General features: G+C 39.8%; 1 protein-coding gene across 1 annotated transcript; it reads left to right on the top strand.

Annotated features, from left to right (window-relative positions):
* Positions 1 to 885: 885 nt before the first annotated feature.
* On the top strand, positions 886 to 16,735 carry cplx3b (complexin 3b). Its single transcript, XM_061669631.1, has 3 exons — positions 886 to 1,499; positions 9,922 to 10,009; positions 13,086 to 16,735. Exons 1-3 carry the CDS (start codon positions 1,342 to 1,344, stop codon positions 13,308 to 13,310), a joined length of 471 nt encoding a protein of 156 aa, XP_061525615.1. The 5' UTR covers positions 886 to 1,341; the 3' UTR covers positions 13,311 to 16,735.
* Positions 16,736 to 18,180: the final 1,445 nt, after the last annotated feature.

The raw sequence follows: 18,180 nt of genomic DNA, 5'->3' as shown, positions 1-18,180 counted from the left end.
TCACCCATGTCCCCTTTCACCTCACCTTCGCTTTTAGTGGGCCTACAATCCAACCACCACTTGGTGAATTCTGTTTCACAATGAGAGTAAGACCAAGTCGAAGGTTCCAAACGGAACATCGCGATGATGACTTGGTCACCATAAGACACCATGATACCGCCAGGGACCAATCAGAGCGGAGATGTTTTCCATATTTCCATTAATGACAGCGATCCAATCAGGGCAAAGCTTACTTACATATGGAATATTAATGAGAAATCTGGCAGTATCAACTGCCAGGTGTAAAAAAAAAAAAAAGAAAGAAAGAAGAGAGAATAGCTTGAAAAAGGTCATCTTGGGCATTTCAAACATAAATTATCTTGCAAACCAAATAAAAGTACTTCAAAGTTCATGATTTTTTTTTAATAATGGCATAGGACCTTTAAAAAGAAATGAGTGAAAATGGTGAAAAAACAATTTGTTCAAATTGGTCTAAATATTAGAGTAAAATGTACTCGGTAAAACGAGTATTTTTACTTGTCTTATTTATTTTGCCTTTTTTTTTTTTACTTTTAAAAAACAAATCTGTATTTTTTAAACCTTTTCTTACAGGTCTAAAAAACTGTGAAAAGGGGAACATTTTTGAGAAAATGTGTATGAAAAATGAATGGAAATGTCAAAAATGGGTAACAAGTAAATACATGAGAACTTTAAAGACAAAATAAATCAGTGTGAATTGTCCAAAAATGATGAAAAAAAGTCAAAGATATTGAGTAATATTTACAATTGCATTAAAATGAGTGGAATAGAAAAAAAGGAAACACAATATATATGGCAATATAATATAATAATAATAAATGGTCCACAAAAAAGTGCAAAAAAAATGAATGGCGATGTATATATATATAGTAACAAATGGAAAAACGATAGTGAAAATTTGTCCGAAAATAAATGAAAAATGTTCGGATTCGGATTGAAGGGCTTAAACTTCGACCCTTGCAACCTGGAATCCATCAGAATCGAGAGCGCAGTAGAATTTTTGTATTTCAGTGTGGATGGCCCAAATGTTGTTGTTGGAGCGCCAAACTTGTTGACTCACAACCGCGCGGCTCGTCAGCATCCTCCTCTTCCTCTTCCTCCTCCTCCTCCTCTTCCTCCAATCCGATTGCTTCTCCTGCTCGTGCACGCGCCGTTCAGCGGGGAATCATTTCTGCTCATTTTCCATCTTTTCTCCCGACCATTGTGAGATTTCCCCCCACCCCACCCCCCGCGCATCTTTCTCGGCTGGATTCCACATAAGCTGCCAGCCTCAATTTAGTAGCCCAACTTCACCACCACCCCAAAAAAAAAAAGTACTTGGAGATGGCTTTTATGGTGAAGCACGTGGTGGGGGGGCAGTTGAAGAACTTGACGGGCGGCCTGACGGAGGAGAAACCCGAGGCGGAGAAGACGGACGCGGCGGCGCAGGGGATGACCCAGGAGGAGTTCGAGCAGTACCAGCAACAGTTAGAAGAGGAGAAGTAAGTCGAGAGACAAAGACATCAGGTTCGGGGCTTGCATGCACGGAGGGTGTGGGGGGTGTGGGGGGGGGGTCCTTTTCAGTTTGTGGATTGGAGGGGAAAGGAGTGAATGTGGAAGCTCGCGTTCGCGTGCGTCAAAAAGACGAGCCAGAGACGTACGCGCGTCTTTTACGCACGGAAGGAAAGATGCGAGGCAGGCCGGTACATTTGGACACAAATCCTCACGTTTCTCGCATCCTCGCGCTTCCATTCTGACAAGGATTCGTGCACACGGATCATCTGTGCGCGTGCACGAATCGCAGTCTAAATAAGGAAAGTGTCAACGAGTAAGATGGCTGCTTCACTGGGTATTAACTAAGTATGGGTGGCTATTTGGAAATGATGTGCTAATCTGTAACTACGTATGCTGGAGTGTGTTGACATGCTCTAGGTCACTAAGCGCAAGGTCATCTGAGAAATGGTTGTGGATTGGTGATGCCAATCTATAGAACTCGTCACATCATTTGTCACAAACGTGAGAGATAAATGGGACAGAAATGAGTACAAAAAATGCAACCACCCCCGAAAAAAGATTAATACATAAGTTTAAAAAAATAAAAGCAAAATGGTTAAAAACAATCTGAAAATTGACAAAAAGTCAGAGCCAAAGTACTAAACACCGACCAGGGAAGAAGTACCCCATAAAAATGAGTGACACGGGTTAAGAAAAATTAAGATGTTCAAAAAAATGTAAAAGTGATTCACAAATTGTGACAAGCCGTGAAAACTGCCAAAATGTATTGAAAATTGTCAAAATGAGCAAATGTGGTAAAGAAAAAAAACATTTGGTGTAAAAAGAATATTTTAAAAAATGAGTAATACACGGGTTTTAAAAAAGTGAAAAATGTGTAAGAAAAAATTGGTGTGAAAATTAAATGAAAACTGTACAAATTGAGTGAGTGTAGCAACTAATATTGTGACTTTTATGAATATGTATCATATATACATGTTGGCATGCTGTACGACACCAAGTTCAAGGTCATCTGGGAAGTGGAGTGGTGTGGTTATCGATTGGTGACGTCAAGTTGTAGCTCTCCACATCCTGTATCGTGTGTCTCTGTGGCACATTTGAGCAACACTCAGGGACAAAGTAGGTCCCATGTTTGAGTTCCTTAAAAGATGAAGAAAAAAAGGTACAAAAATGACTGAAAATTTCAAAAATTTGTAATAAAAGATTACAAAAAGTGAGGACTGGTCAGATACGGTGCCGTAAAAAGTATAATTCTGTTTTTTTCCCCCCATAGTTTCCACCTTTAATGTTTAAGATCATCGAACAATGTAAATATCAGACAAAGATAACCCAAGTAAACAAAATGCAGTTTCAAAATGCTGATTTTATTCATTAAGGGAAAAAAAATATTCAAAACTACCTGGCCCTGTGTGAAAAAGTTATTGCCCCTTTGTTAAATCATGAATTAACTGTTCTTAATCAAATATTTGGGAAAGTTGACTTCATTTTCACTGACCACACCAAAGTGTTATTACCACCAGACCTGTTCAATCAAAAACCTCTATCAGTCTGGAAAAGGTTACAAAGCTATTTCTAAAGCTTTAGGACTCCAGCAAACCACAGTGAGAACCATCCATCCATTTTCCATACCGCTTACCCTCACTAGGGGCATGCTGGATCATATCCCAGCTATCTTCGGGCGGGTACTCCCTGAACTGGTTACCAGCCAATCGCAGGGCACATAAAACAAACAACCATTCGCACTCACATTCACACGTATGGGTCATTTAGAGTTCAATTAACCTACCATGCATGTTTTGGGGATCTGGGAGGAAACCAGAGTGTCCAGAGAAAACGCACGCAGGCACAGGGAGAACATGCAAACTCCACACAGGCGAGGCCGGATTTGAATCCAGGTCCTCAGAACTGTGAGGCAGATGCGCTAACCAGTCGGTCACTGTGCCACCGTGAGAGCTATTAACCACAAATGGAGAAAACATGGAACAGTAGTGAACCTTCCCAGGGGTGGCCCTCCCTTGCTTCCAGTTTAGGTCAGTATTCATGACTCAACAATAAGGAAGAGTCTGGGCAAAAATGGCATCCATAGTAGAGTTTCAAGGCAAAAATTACTGCTGACCAAAAAAAAAAAAAAAAAACAATGAAGGCTCATCGTACTTTTGGAGAGAACAAAAAAAAAACTAAAAAATATCTGATTGATTCGCAAGACTTTTGGAAAAAATATTCTATGGACTGAACAGACAGAAGTGAACCTTTTTGGGGGGGGGGTGTGTCTTGTCATATCTGGCATAAATGTAACACAGCATTTCAGGAAAAGACGATATTAACAGTCAAACATGGTGGTGGTAGTGTGATGGTCTGGGGCTGTGAAGATGGCATTGATGGAACCATGAATTCTACTCTTTACCAGAAATTCCTGAAGGAAAATGTTCGACCATCAGTTTGTGACCTCAAGCTGGAGTGCACTTGGGTTCTGCAGCAGGCCAACAATCCAAAGCAACTTCTGAAGGGCTTAAAAACACAAAATGAAGGTTTCGGAGTGGCCTAGTCAAATTCCGGACATGAATCTGATTGAAATAATGTGGCATGACCTTAAACAGGACGTTCATGCTCGAAACTCCTCCATAGTTGCTGAATTGAAACAATTCTGCAAGCAAGAGTGAGCCAAAATATCCCCACAGAGATGCGAAAGACTCCTTGCCGGTTATATAAAACGCTTGAGTTCAGTTGTTACTGTAAGGGTGGCCCAACCGGTTATTAGGTTTTGGCTTTTTCACACACGCTTTGAATATTTTTTATCCCCCTTAATAAATAAAATCCCAATTTAAAAACAGCACGATGTGTTTACTTGGGTTATCGTTGTCTGATATATACATTTGCTTGATGATTTTAAACATTAAAACGAGAGAAAGTGAGAAATACAAGCTCCAAAAGTAATTCATCAGTTTAAAAAAAAAAAGTAAAAAAAAACGAATTTTAAAATACTGTAAAAATAGTGGTCGACTGGTTAGTTTGTTTGTTGATGTGTGCTGCGATTGACTGGCGACCAGTTCAGGGTGTACCCTGCCTCTCGCCTGAAGATAGCTGGGATAAGCTCCAGCACGCCCGCGACCCTTGTGAGGATAGGCGGTACAGAAAATGGATGGATGGATAGTTAAAAACAAGTGACAAATAGTTTTTAACAATCAGTGGAACTGCCAATTGGGGGTCGAAGACGAAGGAGAGCTGGAAAGTGGGTTCTTAGGCAGAAAGAGAAGAGGAAAGCACAGAATCTAGAAGTGAATGTGGGGACTTTGAATGTTGGGACTGATAGGAAAAGTTGGTCGACATGATGAGGAGAAAGGTCGGTATATTGTGTGTCCAGGAGAGGAGATGGAAAGGCAGTGAGGCTAGAAGTTAAGGGGCAGGGTTTAAATTATTTTACCATGGTGCAGATGGGAAGAGAAATGGAGTCGGGGTTATTTTAAAAGAAGTGTTGGCTAAGAATGTCTTGGAGGTGAAAAGAGGATCAGATCGAGTGATGAGGCTGAAACTTGAAATTGAGGGTGTTATGTATAATGTGATTAGTGGCTATGCCCCACAGGTAGGATGTGACCTAGAGGTGAAGGAGAAATTCTGGAAGGAGCTGGACGGAGTAGTTCTGAGCATCCCAGACAGAGAGAGAGAGACGTGATTGGTGCAGATTGCAATGGACATGCTGGTGAAGGAAATGGGGGTGATGAAGAAGTGATGGGTAAGTACGGCATCCAGGAAAGGAACTTGGAGGGACAGATGGTGGTAGACTTTGCAACAAGGATGCAAATGGCTGGAGTGAACGCCTTTTTTCAGAAGAGGCACGAATATAGGGTGGCCTACAAGAGCGGAGGTAGAAGCACGCAGGTGGATTACATCTTGTGCAGACGATGTCATCTGAAGGAGGTTACCGACTGTAAGGTTGTGGTAGGGGAGAGTGTGGCTAGACAGCATAGGATGGTGGTGTGTAAGATGACTCTGGTGGTGGGGAGGAAGATTAGGAAGACAAAGCAGGACAGAGCAGAGAACCATGTGGTGGAAGCTGAGACAGGAAGAATGTTGTGCGGCTTTTCGGGAAGACGTGAGAAACGCTTTTGGTGGAGGAGGAGCTTCCAGAAGACAGCCAAGGTGATCAGAGAGATGGAAAGGAGAGTACTTGGTGTATCATCTGGCAGGAAAGGAGAGAAGGAGACTTGGTGGTGCAACCTCAAAGTACAAGGAATCATGTGTGTGTACAAGGAAAGAGGTTAGTTAAGAAGAAGTGGGACACTGAGAGGACCGAGGAGAGGAGAAAGGAATACATGGAGATGCACCGTAGGGCAAAGGTAGAGGTGGCAAAGGCCAAACAAGAGGCATATGGTTAGGGTGGTTAAGGATAGGGATGGAAATGTGTTGACTGGTGCCAGTAGTTTGCTGGATAGATGGAAATAATACTTTGAGGAGTTAATGAAAAGGGGGAAATGAGAGAGAAGGAAGAATAGAAGAGGCAAGTGTGGTGGGCCAGGAAGTGGCAATGATTAGCAAGGGGGAATTTAGAAAGGTACTAAAGAGGATGGAAAATGGAAAGGCAGTTGGTCGTGATGGCATACCTGCGGAGGTTCAGTCGGAGTGGTACGAGCGTGCACACACCAACATCTGCCTTGAGCAGGCTGGAGAGGATTAGGACTGAGCTCATCAGAGGTTGGATGTTTTGGAGACAAAGTTAGGGAGAGCAGACAAAATGGTTTTCAAAAAGCTGAAAATTGCCTAAATTGGAGACAATTGAGCAGAAGTCTTTAAAAACACACACACGCAATTGGTGAAAAAATAGTAATAAATGCATTACAAATTGAAAAAAAGGATTTTTATTATTTAAGTAAACTCAGCATAGGTTTGCAGAAGACTCGATTGTCTTCAATTTTTACAAAAATGTACTCTGTGTGTGCTTGTTAAAAACTAAAATTTCTGAAGTTTGTTTGATATTTAAAAAATACATATATTGAGTTTGTTGAGGACGAAATTGTTGTTAATGTTTACGAAAAGTAAACATGGGTTTTCATGGGATTCTAAAATGTCAAAAACTTAAGGTAGCTTTGAGGGTGACTTTAAAATATCTTTGATGTGACTGAAATCATGTATGTTGTGCTCATTGAAGACTTAATTGTCTTTGATATTTAAGAAAACGTAACTTTGGTTTGCAGTGGACTAAATTATTTTGGATGTTTAAGAAAACAATGTAGCATGCACATTGGGTTCATTGAGATTCAAAATGTTCTTTGATGTTTATGAAAACACGTGTGTAAGGTTAAATTGAATACTCAACTGTCTTGGATGGTTACAAGTAACCTACCAGTACAGTACATGGATTTGTTGAAAACCCGAAATGGTATTCTATATTTACAAAAAACATGCATTTTCTGGTTCATGGTAAACAAAAAAGAGGTACGTCTGTATTGTCTTTGATGTTTAAAACAACTTAAAAGTAGGTTTACTGAAGACTGTAAAATGTCTTTGATGTTTACGAGCACATGTATGTCAGGGTCCTTTGACAACACTAAATTGTCTTTAATGTTTATGTATCCTTTACGAAAAATGCATATTGTTGCTTGGAGATCCTAAATTCTATGCCTAAATGGCTTCGATGATTACGAAAGCATGTATGTTGGGTTCATTAAGGATTCTAAATGTCTCTGATATTTACAAAAATATGTACAGTACGCTGGGTTTGTTGAAAACGCTAAATTGTATTCGATACATACAAAAACACAGTTGTGCACAGACATTTTTGGGGGCAGGTACTCAAGCCCAAAAAAAGGATTCATTGAATTAAGAAAAAAAAAACCTCTCGTTTGTATTTGTGTGCAACTTACGTAATTATTTCTGTTAACACAATCAAAACGGTCAATAATACAACTGTTAACAAACGAGGGGACTATTAACAAATGTCAGGTTTTTGTGATATACAATAACGAGACCAAGATAAATCATTTCAAAACTTTTTTTCCACTATTAGTTAACCCGGCGATTCCCAACCAGTGTGCCGTGGCACATTAGTGTGCCATGAGAGCTCTTCTGGTGTGCCGCGGGAAATGGTCAAATTTCACTTAATTGGCCAGAATATTATTTTTTTACAAACAATAATGTCTCTGTGTTCACCTATCTACGCCAGCGGCATATAAAGACAAACAGAAAAAACAATTACTCTTTTCTAGATGGCACAAATAGTATAACTGACTTGTGTATCCACTTTTAGTGACATTTTCGTTTGTTGTGCCGTGAGATTTTTCAAATGTGAAGTATCTGCCTTGGCTCAATAAAGGTCGGGAATCACTGAGTTAACCTATAACCCGTACAACTCAATTGAAAAAAAAATTAAAGTAAAAGGGAAAGTAAAAATCTAAAAAAAACTGAGATCGTGTGGTTGCAAATGTGCACACACCCTCTTAGAAATGGACATGTGGCTGTGTTAAGAATGAAACAATCACTTTCAAACTCTTGCTAAATGCATGGGGGCCATCACACACCTCCCACCATTTCGAGTGCCACTGATTAACCCCAAATAAATTAAGGTGGGCGCATATGAACAATTCTTCCAAGGACTCTCATGACTTCTAATTGAAACTTCCTTGCTCCAAGCCACGCCCATTGTGTAAGGAAACTGTTAAGCCATAGTTTGCTTTCAATTAATTATCATTTGCATCATTTGAAATACAGAAATATGAATACATCAGTCACACTGGTTGTCTATTATCAAATTTGACCGTTGGGGACTCAGCCTCTTTGTTCGCCGCCACCCTTCGTGCGAGCCCAACATGGGTAATCATGCTCGATATTTTTACGTCTTGGATATTTCCTTAAGCACGTATTGGAGACCCTATGCAGAGCTCCACTGGTGAGAAGCATCACATTCACTCAGGAGGCTGTCACGTGACCTTTAAGCGGAGTGACAAAGGTGCTAAACATGAGCGTCAAGGAGGCATGTTTAGCGGTCCCCGGAAGACAACGAGTCATCAATGTCAGGGAGCCCGAGAGGCCGCCATCCCGGCCGGGCTCACGTGACGTCCTTGAGAAGGCGGCTCTGGCGTTTTGCCCGCTCGGGCCTAACGTGACGAAAAAAAACGACCTTGCGCTGACACATTGAGTGCATCGCCTTCAGAGGATGTGATCCTCACAGGCTAGCGGTGCAAGATCCCCCTGCCGTGTGTGTGTGTGTGTGTGTGTGTGTGTGTGGTCTCCATAATGTGTTCGGGAGCTCACACGCCACATCTGGCCGACATTGTCAGCTTTGTTGACTTGCCGTGTCACAGGCCTCTCAGCAAATAAAGCAATTGTGATGAGGCACAAGTGAGATCCGACTGGGGCGTGAGGCCCTCAACGAGGGTTGACTTTAGGAGAGTAGCGCTCTCTGCTGCACCAGCTTGTGCGAACATAATGCTCACTCACTTTAAAGAAGGGGATCAAAAGGAGTTGTGGTGTACAACTGGCACTGCATTTTGGAAAGCAGTTTGAGCATTTCTTCCAAATCCTCGCTATCCAGCTTAAGGTCCGAGTACTAGTACACGCTATGCCAATTCAGCGCACTAATAGAACAACTGTGTCGTACTAGCAGTTTTGTAATGTCAAAGAGTACAAATGTACTTACGTGGAATATTCACTTATTTGTATCTCGTCATTGATATTTCTGGCAACTTTCACTTTTATTTAGTCCACTACATTTCCAAAATGTTGGGCTTCTTATGCCTGCCTAACGTGACAGAAATAGTGGCATTCAAAAACTCCCAATTTAACGTGTAGAAGCACATCCAGGTAGGCTAAATTCATATTAAGAAGTAAAGTCAAAACGTCAATGTATTGGTTTAGTTATCGTGAGCATGTTTAGAGATATGGTTAGCGTGATGATCTAGCTAACCTAGCCCATGAGCCAACACACGGATATTTAACTTCACCACTGAAGTAAAATGAATATATTAAAATTAAATTCAATGAAATTCAAATAGATAACACAATCAACATTCTAGGAAGGAATTTATGATGACATCATCAATAAAATTCAATTATTGACAGCCCGTGTTGATGAAATAAGGTAAGTAACTAATCTGTAATTATTTTTCTCTTAAAGATGTATGCTCTATGAACCATTTTTTAAAGAATTGTTAATGAATAAATTATTATTTCAATCGTGTCAAATATTATTATTATTATTTTTTTTTAAATAGCAGGGGTATCAACCAAACAAAAAGCATGTTATGGCAAATGTTATGACTTTATTCTTTTCCCCTCAAAACATAAACATCATTTAATATTTGCTCAGTGTTTAAAAGAAAAACACAACATTTAGAGAAATATTCTTTTTGTTAGACAGCAAGAATATTTCATTATAATATAACATCAGCAATGGAAAGAACACGTTATACTGTGTTGCAGACAAGAACGAGAGGCTAATTTTGCCCAGAAGAAAGCCGAACGAGCCACAGTGAGGAGTCATTTTCGGGACAAGTACCGACTACCAAAGGTATTCTAATTTGTCATTGTTGTTGACGTAAATGTTAAAAACAAATATGTATGTTAGGTTCACAGAAGATCAAATTTTCTTTGATGTTTACAAAAAATTGTCTTTGGTTCACAGAAGACTAAATAAACTGTTTTTGATGTTTTGAAAAAAACTTGAGTCTGTCAGCCTGGAATCTGTAGCAGAATAACTTAAAAGTTCAAGGAACTGGTGCCTTAAATGTTTTGAAATCTAAAATGAAAGAAATTGAAGCTGTTTCGACAGAATGTCGATGTTTTACCTCGATTGCTTGAACAATTGATTCCGGCATACAGTATGACTCAAAGTTAAATCCAAAATGTTGTGCTTTATAAATTGTACTTTGTCTTTCTTTTAATGTCTGTAACTTTGTGTTTTTGCTACTGGCTGTCTTGGCCAGGTCTCTCTTGAAAAAGAGGGTTTTAATCGTAATGGGACCAACCTGGTTAAATAAAAAAATACTAATAATTAAAACAATTATTACACGCTCAAAAACAAACAAAACAAAAAAAACACTCAAAAACCCTCCATTGTTGCGGAATTTTAAAAATTCTGCAAGGAAGAGTGGTGCCATGGTCTGTGTTTTAGTTTGGATTATATATATATTTGTTATGTTTTCCTGCGTCCCATGCTGTCTTGTTTTGCTTGTTAAGGTTTAGTTTCCACCTGTTCTTGTCTGCCCACCCCCTTGTGTCCACCAATCAGCTCCCTCCAGCTACTCCTATCTTGTCCAGGTATTCCTCGTTGTCTCGTCAGTTTGCTTGTACAGTGGAACCTTGATAAAACGGACACCGATATAACGGCTATAGGATAAAACGGACCATCAGGACCGAACAACGTGTGCAAAAATAGTTTCCATTTGTCACCTAAAATGCCGTTTACAAAGTCTGTAATTTCCATAATTGTCCGCTGTTGTTGACTGGCGCTGTAGCACAATGCAGGCACAGAATGGGACTGATATATTTTTCGGGTCACAAATATACAATAATACTAGATACGCCCGTGCCTACGTGGCAGCCATGTTGCATGTGGGGCATTGACGTGACGGCCATGTGATGATATCTATTGTATATTGTGCATTATAGTAGAGAGAGAGAGTGGCATGGATGCAACGTTAACTATGAGGAGTACAAAACTTTGGAGTCTGGAAATATGCTATTTTTGGTACAGTAACAGTTTTTTTTTTGTCAAGCCGATCGCCTTTGGCAACGGATTTGGAACTAGGAAGCACACGGGTTCCTCGCGGCTCATGAAAGCAACTCGCCTACAATGAGTCGTCAACAAAGGGTACATTCAGAAATCCAATCTGACGCTCTCACTGCGCTCTGAGAATGCAGTGTTCAGAGAGGCAAAGCGCGCTCCATTTTCTATCAGTTTGCGAACGAGCCTGTTGGCCATTGGCCAATAGGGATACGTCAGTGCGTCCGCCATGTTGAATTCGTCAGCTCCGCCTGTAAACTGACGCTCCGGCGGCTCTGTCTCCTCAGTCAGAGCGGCGGGAGTACGGTGCTCTGAATAACTGAACGGCACACTCCAACAACGGGTTTACGAACATTCCAGATTGGAGAGAGCGATTTTCCGAACGTACGCAATGTCACCATGACCCAGCACACCGGTGGTGGTAAGTTTAGATAACGTGAAACTTTCAAACATTTTCAAGCTTTTTTAAAATATTTATTTACAGTATCTTTGTACTGTACTGGGCATTTTAGGCCATGGGAAAAAAAAACTACAAAAAAATGTTGTATTGTACCGTAATATGGGTGTCCTCAAAATGAAAAGAGCTTCTATGTAACGGACAATGATCTATATCGGGCGACCTCCCCCACTCCTATTAGTCTGTTTTATCGAGGCGCCACTGTATTTTGTTCCCTGCTTTCTTTCAGTCTGTGTTGGTTCATTGTCATGTGTTGTTTGTTGTTGTCAGTCACTTTCTTGGTCATGTCTTGGTTCCTTTTGTGGTAACTTGTTCCCAGTGTGTGTTTGTTGCTTTGAATCTTGTTTTTTTTTTGTTATTCCACACATCTTGGTTGACTCATTGTTTATAAAATTAAATACAGTACGATTCCTGCACTTCTGTCTCACCTCCCTGTTTTCCTGCGCTTGGGTCCACCACCTTCTTGCCTCCAAGAAAACACCACAAGACCCATCCTTGACAAGTGGGAAAAAATATTTCTCAAAATTGTTGTCTCCAACCAGTTATTAAGTTTAGGGGGCCGTTACTTTTTCACACAGGGCTAAGTAGCTTTCAATAGTTTTTTGTTTTGTTTTAACTAAATAAAATCACAATTTAAAACCTGCATTTATGTTTTATGTGGGTTATCTTTGTCTGATATATTACATTTGTTTAATGATCTTTAACATTAAAGTGGGGAAATTATGCAAAAAAAAAAAAAAAAAAAAAAAAAAATTGAAAATGGGGTCAATACATTTTCATTGCACTGTAGGTCTAAAACCTACAATGTTCCTTGTATATTTGCAATTCGCTACTTGCGAATTCACCTATTTCTTTCTGGAACCTGTTCTCCATTATTCGTGAAGAGCTCATTGTCACTTCTTGTGCTTAGGCCATAGCCCTGTCGAAGATAAAAGCCCTACTTTGGTGTGATCTTGGTTGCAATAAATTTTGTTGAAGTGATGGGAGGAGCTTCTATTAGACGGGTCCAAGCCCTGTCTAATAGAAAAGTGGTGCATCTTATGGCCTCTATAGGCAACTATTGGCAACCTTTTTAGGGGGTGCGTCAATTACTTGTGAATAGCAGGGTATTACTATATATCTAAAGTGTCTTTGCTGTTAATGTAAAATATTCTAATATGAAAAGGGTCATTAATGTTTAAGAAAACTTAACAGAGGTTTGCAGAAGAATAAATTGTCTTCAATGTTTCTGAAAACTTAACAAAAAACACAAAGTTCAACTGGTCTTTGATGTATTTGTCAGCTTTGCAACAAATGTTTTAACTTCATCGAAAACCGAAGAAAGACATTTAAAGAAGAGCATTTCTTAACCCATGTTGCGTCCTGTTACTAACACGCACAATTTGAATGTTTTGACCTAATCAGAACGAACTGGACGAGACTCAAATCCAGCAGGCGGGCGACGATGTGGTACTGCCCACCGAGCTGGCCAAGATGATAGCTGAGGACAACCAGGAAGAGGCGCACAAGCAGTCTGTGCTGGGCCAGCTGTCCAGCCTGCAGAACGTCGATATGGACCAGCTGAAGGACAAGGCCCAGGCCACGCTGGAGGACCTCAAGAAGCAGACAGAGAACTGCAGCCTCATGTGATGTCGGAGAGCAAAGATTTGTTGAAGGTGGAGCTTCTGGGAAGGAGGAAGAAGTAGCGCAAGTCTTTGTTTTAGTTAATTTCAAGTAATGCACATTTTGAAAAATTGTTATATTACTTATCACCATTCATTTGTTGGAGTATCACGCTTCCAGAAAAGCGATCATTTCGCTCACACATTTTTGCATTTTTAACAAAATGAGTGAAAAGTCGATGATTTGTAACACTTTTTGGTACCCTGACACTGAGGTACCAACCCCAGTTACGGTACCTAAAGGATGTACCCAGACACACAGCCGAGCACTGATTGGTCAACAGAACATTTTCACAAGAGGAATCATTTGGTTTACCTGTTTTTGCATTTTCAACACAATGGGCCTTATTTTCGTGACCGGCAGAAATCCGGTGCTGCGGGCAGCACATCTATGCCCCAGGAGTGGGTTAGACTGTTGTTGGTAATTTCGTAGAGCAGCCTGGCGGATCCGACAGTGAGTGGGCTGCACCTCTACGGGTGTGTTTACGCCCGACTTTATTTGCCACCAATCAAAGTGGCTACTCACACTCCCTTTAAATGTGGCGCAAAGACAGTCTCGAGGGAGACATCTCTGGGAGGAAGAGGACGATGCGTAATCGAAGCAATCCATGCGTGAGTGGAGCATTGTCACTGCTCTTGGCCAGTGTGGCAACAGACAACGTGAGCGGGTATACAGAATGAGCTGGTGATAACCGCTGGCGAATTAAATATGTCCGCGAAGCTCAGAATCTGTCTGACTGCGCCCCAATCAGATCCACCAAAATCCCTTTAGACCAGTGGTCTACCTTACACCAAGATTTGGATGTGGCCAAATTGTCACTCCGCGAGGCACACCCTCGCTGCGCCAGAACGCCCAGCTTGGTGTAGACCGGTCTGGCAAATTGGAAAACATGCGCAGCGAGCCTTGCATTTGCAGGAAAATCTAAATCCTCCAGCATTTGCGACCCGCCGCAGATGTACTGTCTACTAAAATAAAGCCCAATGTGTGAAAATGTGGTGATCTCTTCCACGTTTTGGCACCCTGACACTGAGGTACCAACTCCAGTGATACGTACTTAATGGGCGGAGCCAGACACAAAGCTGAGCACTGACTGGTCGACAGAAGAATTGCATTCTCAACAAAAGTTAAATAATACTTTTTGGTATTCCAACCCCAGTGTTATGGTACCAACATTTTCTATCAAAAACAGTGTTAGATAAGAGTCCCTTAAGCTTCCTTGGCCATTTTTTGAGAAGCCTTCCTCTTTTCCCACTAAACTCAGAAAAGTCCAATGTGGATGGAAATGTAAGTTCTACCTGGGACCACCTACACTAACCTGAGCAGCTAATTTCATTAACGAAAGTATCCTGTTTGGAGGAGAATTACATTAAATTTGGGGACTAGGGACGTTTTGCCAGGATAAGCATTTGAAAAGCACAAAAATGACAACATTAATTAAAGACTTTGACAAATGTTAGCACCTACTACTACCTGGAAGGACAAACCTTTTTACTCGTTTTTTTAAATAATTTATTTTCCAATAATAACAGATAACGTGCGAGCAAATAAGCCATGTGTCACTTTAGGGATGTTACTGTGTGCAATACATGGGAGTTTTCAATGAACTTCCTCTTGAATAGACTCCTACTTTCTTTTTAATTGAACCTACGCCGCAGGGTGGGAAAAACTTTGTGCTGCACATGGAAGTGTCATTAAAATACTAGATATACAGTAAATACATGAAAAGCTGCTGAAAAGGTACAAATGTAAATGCTTTTAGAGGCCAAAGTGCGACATGTCTGAATATTTGTGTCCTCATAACGCCAATATTTACAGTATGTAGTGTGTACGCAGTGAGCTCATTGTGTGGTGCCGTTTCGTGCCGGTGGATTAGGTGTCGTCAAGTCGAGTGGTGTCCTTGTGAACCTTGTTAGCGCAAACGCCGCCGCCTAATGATGTCGTTTTTGGAGGTGTCCGACTGTGGTGTTGTTGTTTGTGTACTCTGTGTAGCGATGGCAATTTATGCTTCTCTGTACCACTTTACAATAGGGATATCCTTATTTATGTGTTAATAATACAATTATAAAGCGTTTCTAAATCATTAATAAGCAGTTTTCAGTGTTGCTTGCTGTCTTGCAAGATGATGCTATTAGTATACTTCAATGTGGACTCACAAATATTAACCCTTACCCTGTATCTTTACCCTACCCTAATTTATAACGACCCTAACCCCGTTCCAAAAAGTAGCTTGCCACTGATGGGACATTGTCGTTTCCTAGGAATGTTGGAGAAGTGATTACTTTAAAATGTAAACACTTGCAAAGACAGACATGATCAGTGTCAAGATGAATGTCATTAATTATATTGATAACATGTATTTAAAGGTCATTTGAACAAATTTACTATTTCAGAAGTGTGTGTCAAATTGGTAGACCCTCACATTAATAAATAAGAAGACGTCTCAGTTGCAAAAAAGTTTGGTGACCCTAAACTAGGGATGGGCGAGTACCGATACCTGGTATCGTATTTCCAGGTGCCAGAAGCAGCCACCGATACTCAGTCAAAAAAATCTTACAAGTAAGTTTTCCTCGCCAGTAGTTGGCGCAACACTGCGGCTGTTTGACATATCTGTGAATGCGGTATCAAACATCCCTACCCTAAACCTACCATAACCCTACCATAGCCCTTTCCTGCTCTGACCTCACCCTAACCTACCCACATGCAGCATCTGTTTATGAAGTCTGAGTACAGTATAACCTGTTAATGAATAATCATTATTGGTACCCTTATTGTAAGTGGTACCCACGTCTCCAACCCGCCTCGCTTTGTTTTGCCAAATTTGTTATATGCGCTTTTAGTCTTTTTTTTGCATTAAAATTGGTGCGTGTGTGTGTGCGTGTGCGTGTGCGTGTGTGTGTGTGTTTGTAAGCAAATGTGTTGTTATCCAGTTGCATTGAGGGGTAGTGCAATATGTTCAAACGTATCGGGACTGTTGGAACCATTCGCTTTCATCAAATTCAACCGAGCCACCCTTACAGAAATGGCTATGTGCACTGGGATGTCCAATTGATTAAGTAAACAGTCAAAAGTTGTGTCTCAATATTTTTGTCGGTCAAATGAATGAATGGACGCTGAGGAGATCCTCATTGCTGTGGTTCTTGTCATGTGATAGTGATAGACAAGTAGATGTTCCTCATAAAATATACAAGAAAAGTAGCAATAAGTCGTTTCCTAATATCGCTACAAGGAAATAACCACTGTAATAATAATGAAATTAATAATAATAAAGGGGGAATGAAGCCATAAGCCACGAGACTTGCTTGGTTTGTATGAGCGTGTTTTGTTTTTCTCATCAAATCTGTCATTCTGTCTCTGATGGGAGTTTCAAATGCAATAAAAATATTTTCGGATGATGTTCTTCATTTGTGGGTAATTTAACAGTTTTTCCAGTAATCTTTCAAGTGTTACAGAGGCTAAGAAAATGATTTACAATTTTCAGGCAACTATGGAGTGCACCTGCATTCTCACGAATCAACAACAGGGGGAGACAACTTTTTACAAAAAAGTACATAATGTACATTATTTCTATTTTATTTGTAATATAATAATATTAATAATAATATAATATAACAATAAATACTATAATATATAATTATATATAATATTATATATTATAATATATAATTAATAAGGACGATGGCATCTAAGATGTTATGTTAATTGAAAACACTAAATTGTTTTGGTTTTTGACTAAAATCCATGTTAAATTGTTGAAGGATGAATCATCAGTGTTTTCAAAAATATGTTAGTCTTCAGTGAACCTGTCTCCAATGGTTACAGAAACACATACGTTAAGTTTGTTAGACTATATATTGTCTCAGATGTTTGGAAAACACTGCTCACTAATTGTCTTTTTTGATGTTTACAAAAATACAAACAGGCTCAATAAAGACTGAAATTGCTGTTTGATGTTTACTAAACTAGGTACATGGGTTTCAATGAAGAGAACATTTATTTCTGATGACAAAATCATCATTTCGCTGATGACTCATTTGACTTTGAAGTTTATAAAAAATATGTTTGTATTTTCAAAGATTCCAAATTGTTTTTAATGTTTACTAAATACGTACAGTACATTGGTTTCTTTGAATATGAAATAGATTTTGACATTCACAAAAACACATACTGTATGTTAGGTTGCTTTTCTCCACTCCTAAAAAAAGACCACATTTTTTATTATTATTATTTTATATATATATATATATATATATATATATATATATATATATATATATATATATACAGATATATCAGACCCCCCCTTAAATTTTTCACACTTTTTTATATTTCAGCCATTTGCTAAAATCATTTAAGTTCATTTTTTCCACATTAATGTACACATAGCACCCCATATTGACAGAGAAAAAAAAACGGAATTGTTGAAATTTTTGCAGATTTTTTCAAAAAGAAAAACTGGAATATCACACAGCCATAAGTATTCTGACCCTTTGCTGTGACACTCATATATTTAACTCGGGTGCTGTCCATTTGTTCTGATCATTATTTAGTAGAAGCACCCTTTTGAGGTAATACAGCCACGAGTCTTTTGGGGACTGATGCAATAAGTTTTTCACACCTGGATTTGGGGATCATCTGCCATTCCTCCTTGCAGATCCTCGCCAGTTCTGTCAGGTTGGATGGTGAACGTTGGTGGACAGCCATTTTCAGGTCTTTCCAGAGATGCTCAATTGGGTTTAAGTCAGGGCTCTGGCTGGGCCATTCAAGAACAGTCACGGAGTTGTTTTGAAGCCACTCCTTCGGTATTTTAGCTGTGTGCCTAGGGTCATTGTCTTTTTTT

The sequence above is a fragment of the Phycodurus eques genome, chromosome 2 (assembly GCF_024500275.1).
Source record: "Phycodurus eques isolate BA_2022a chromosome 2, UOR_Pequ_1.1, whole genome shotgun sequence".
Taxonomy (NCBI): Eukaryota; Metazoa; Chordata; class Actinopteri; order Syngnathiformes; family Syngnathidae; genus Phycodurus; species Phycodurus eques.
Note: the sequence above shows the minus strand (reverse complement) of the source record. Positions and strands in the feature narration are given on the sequence as shown.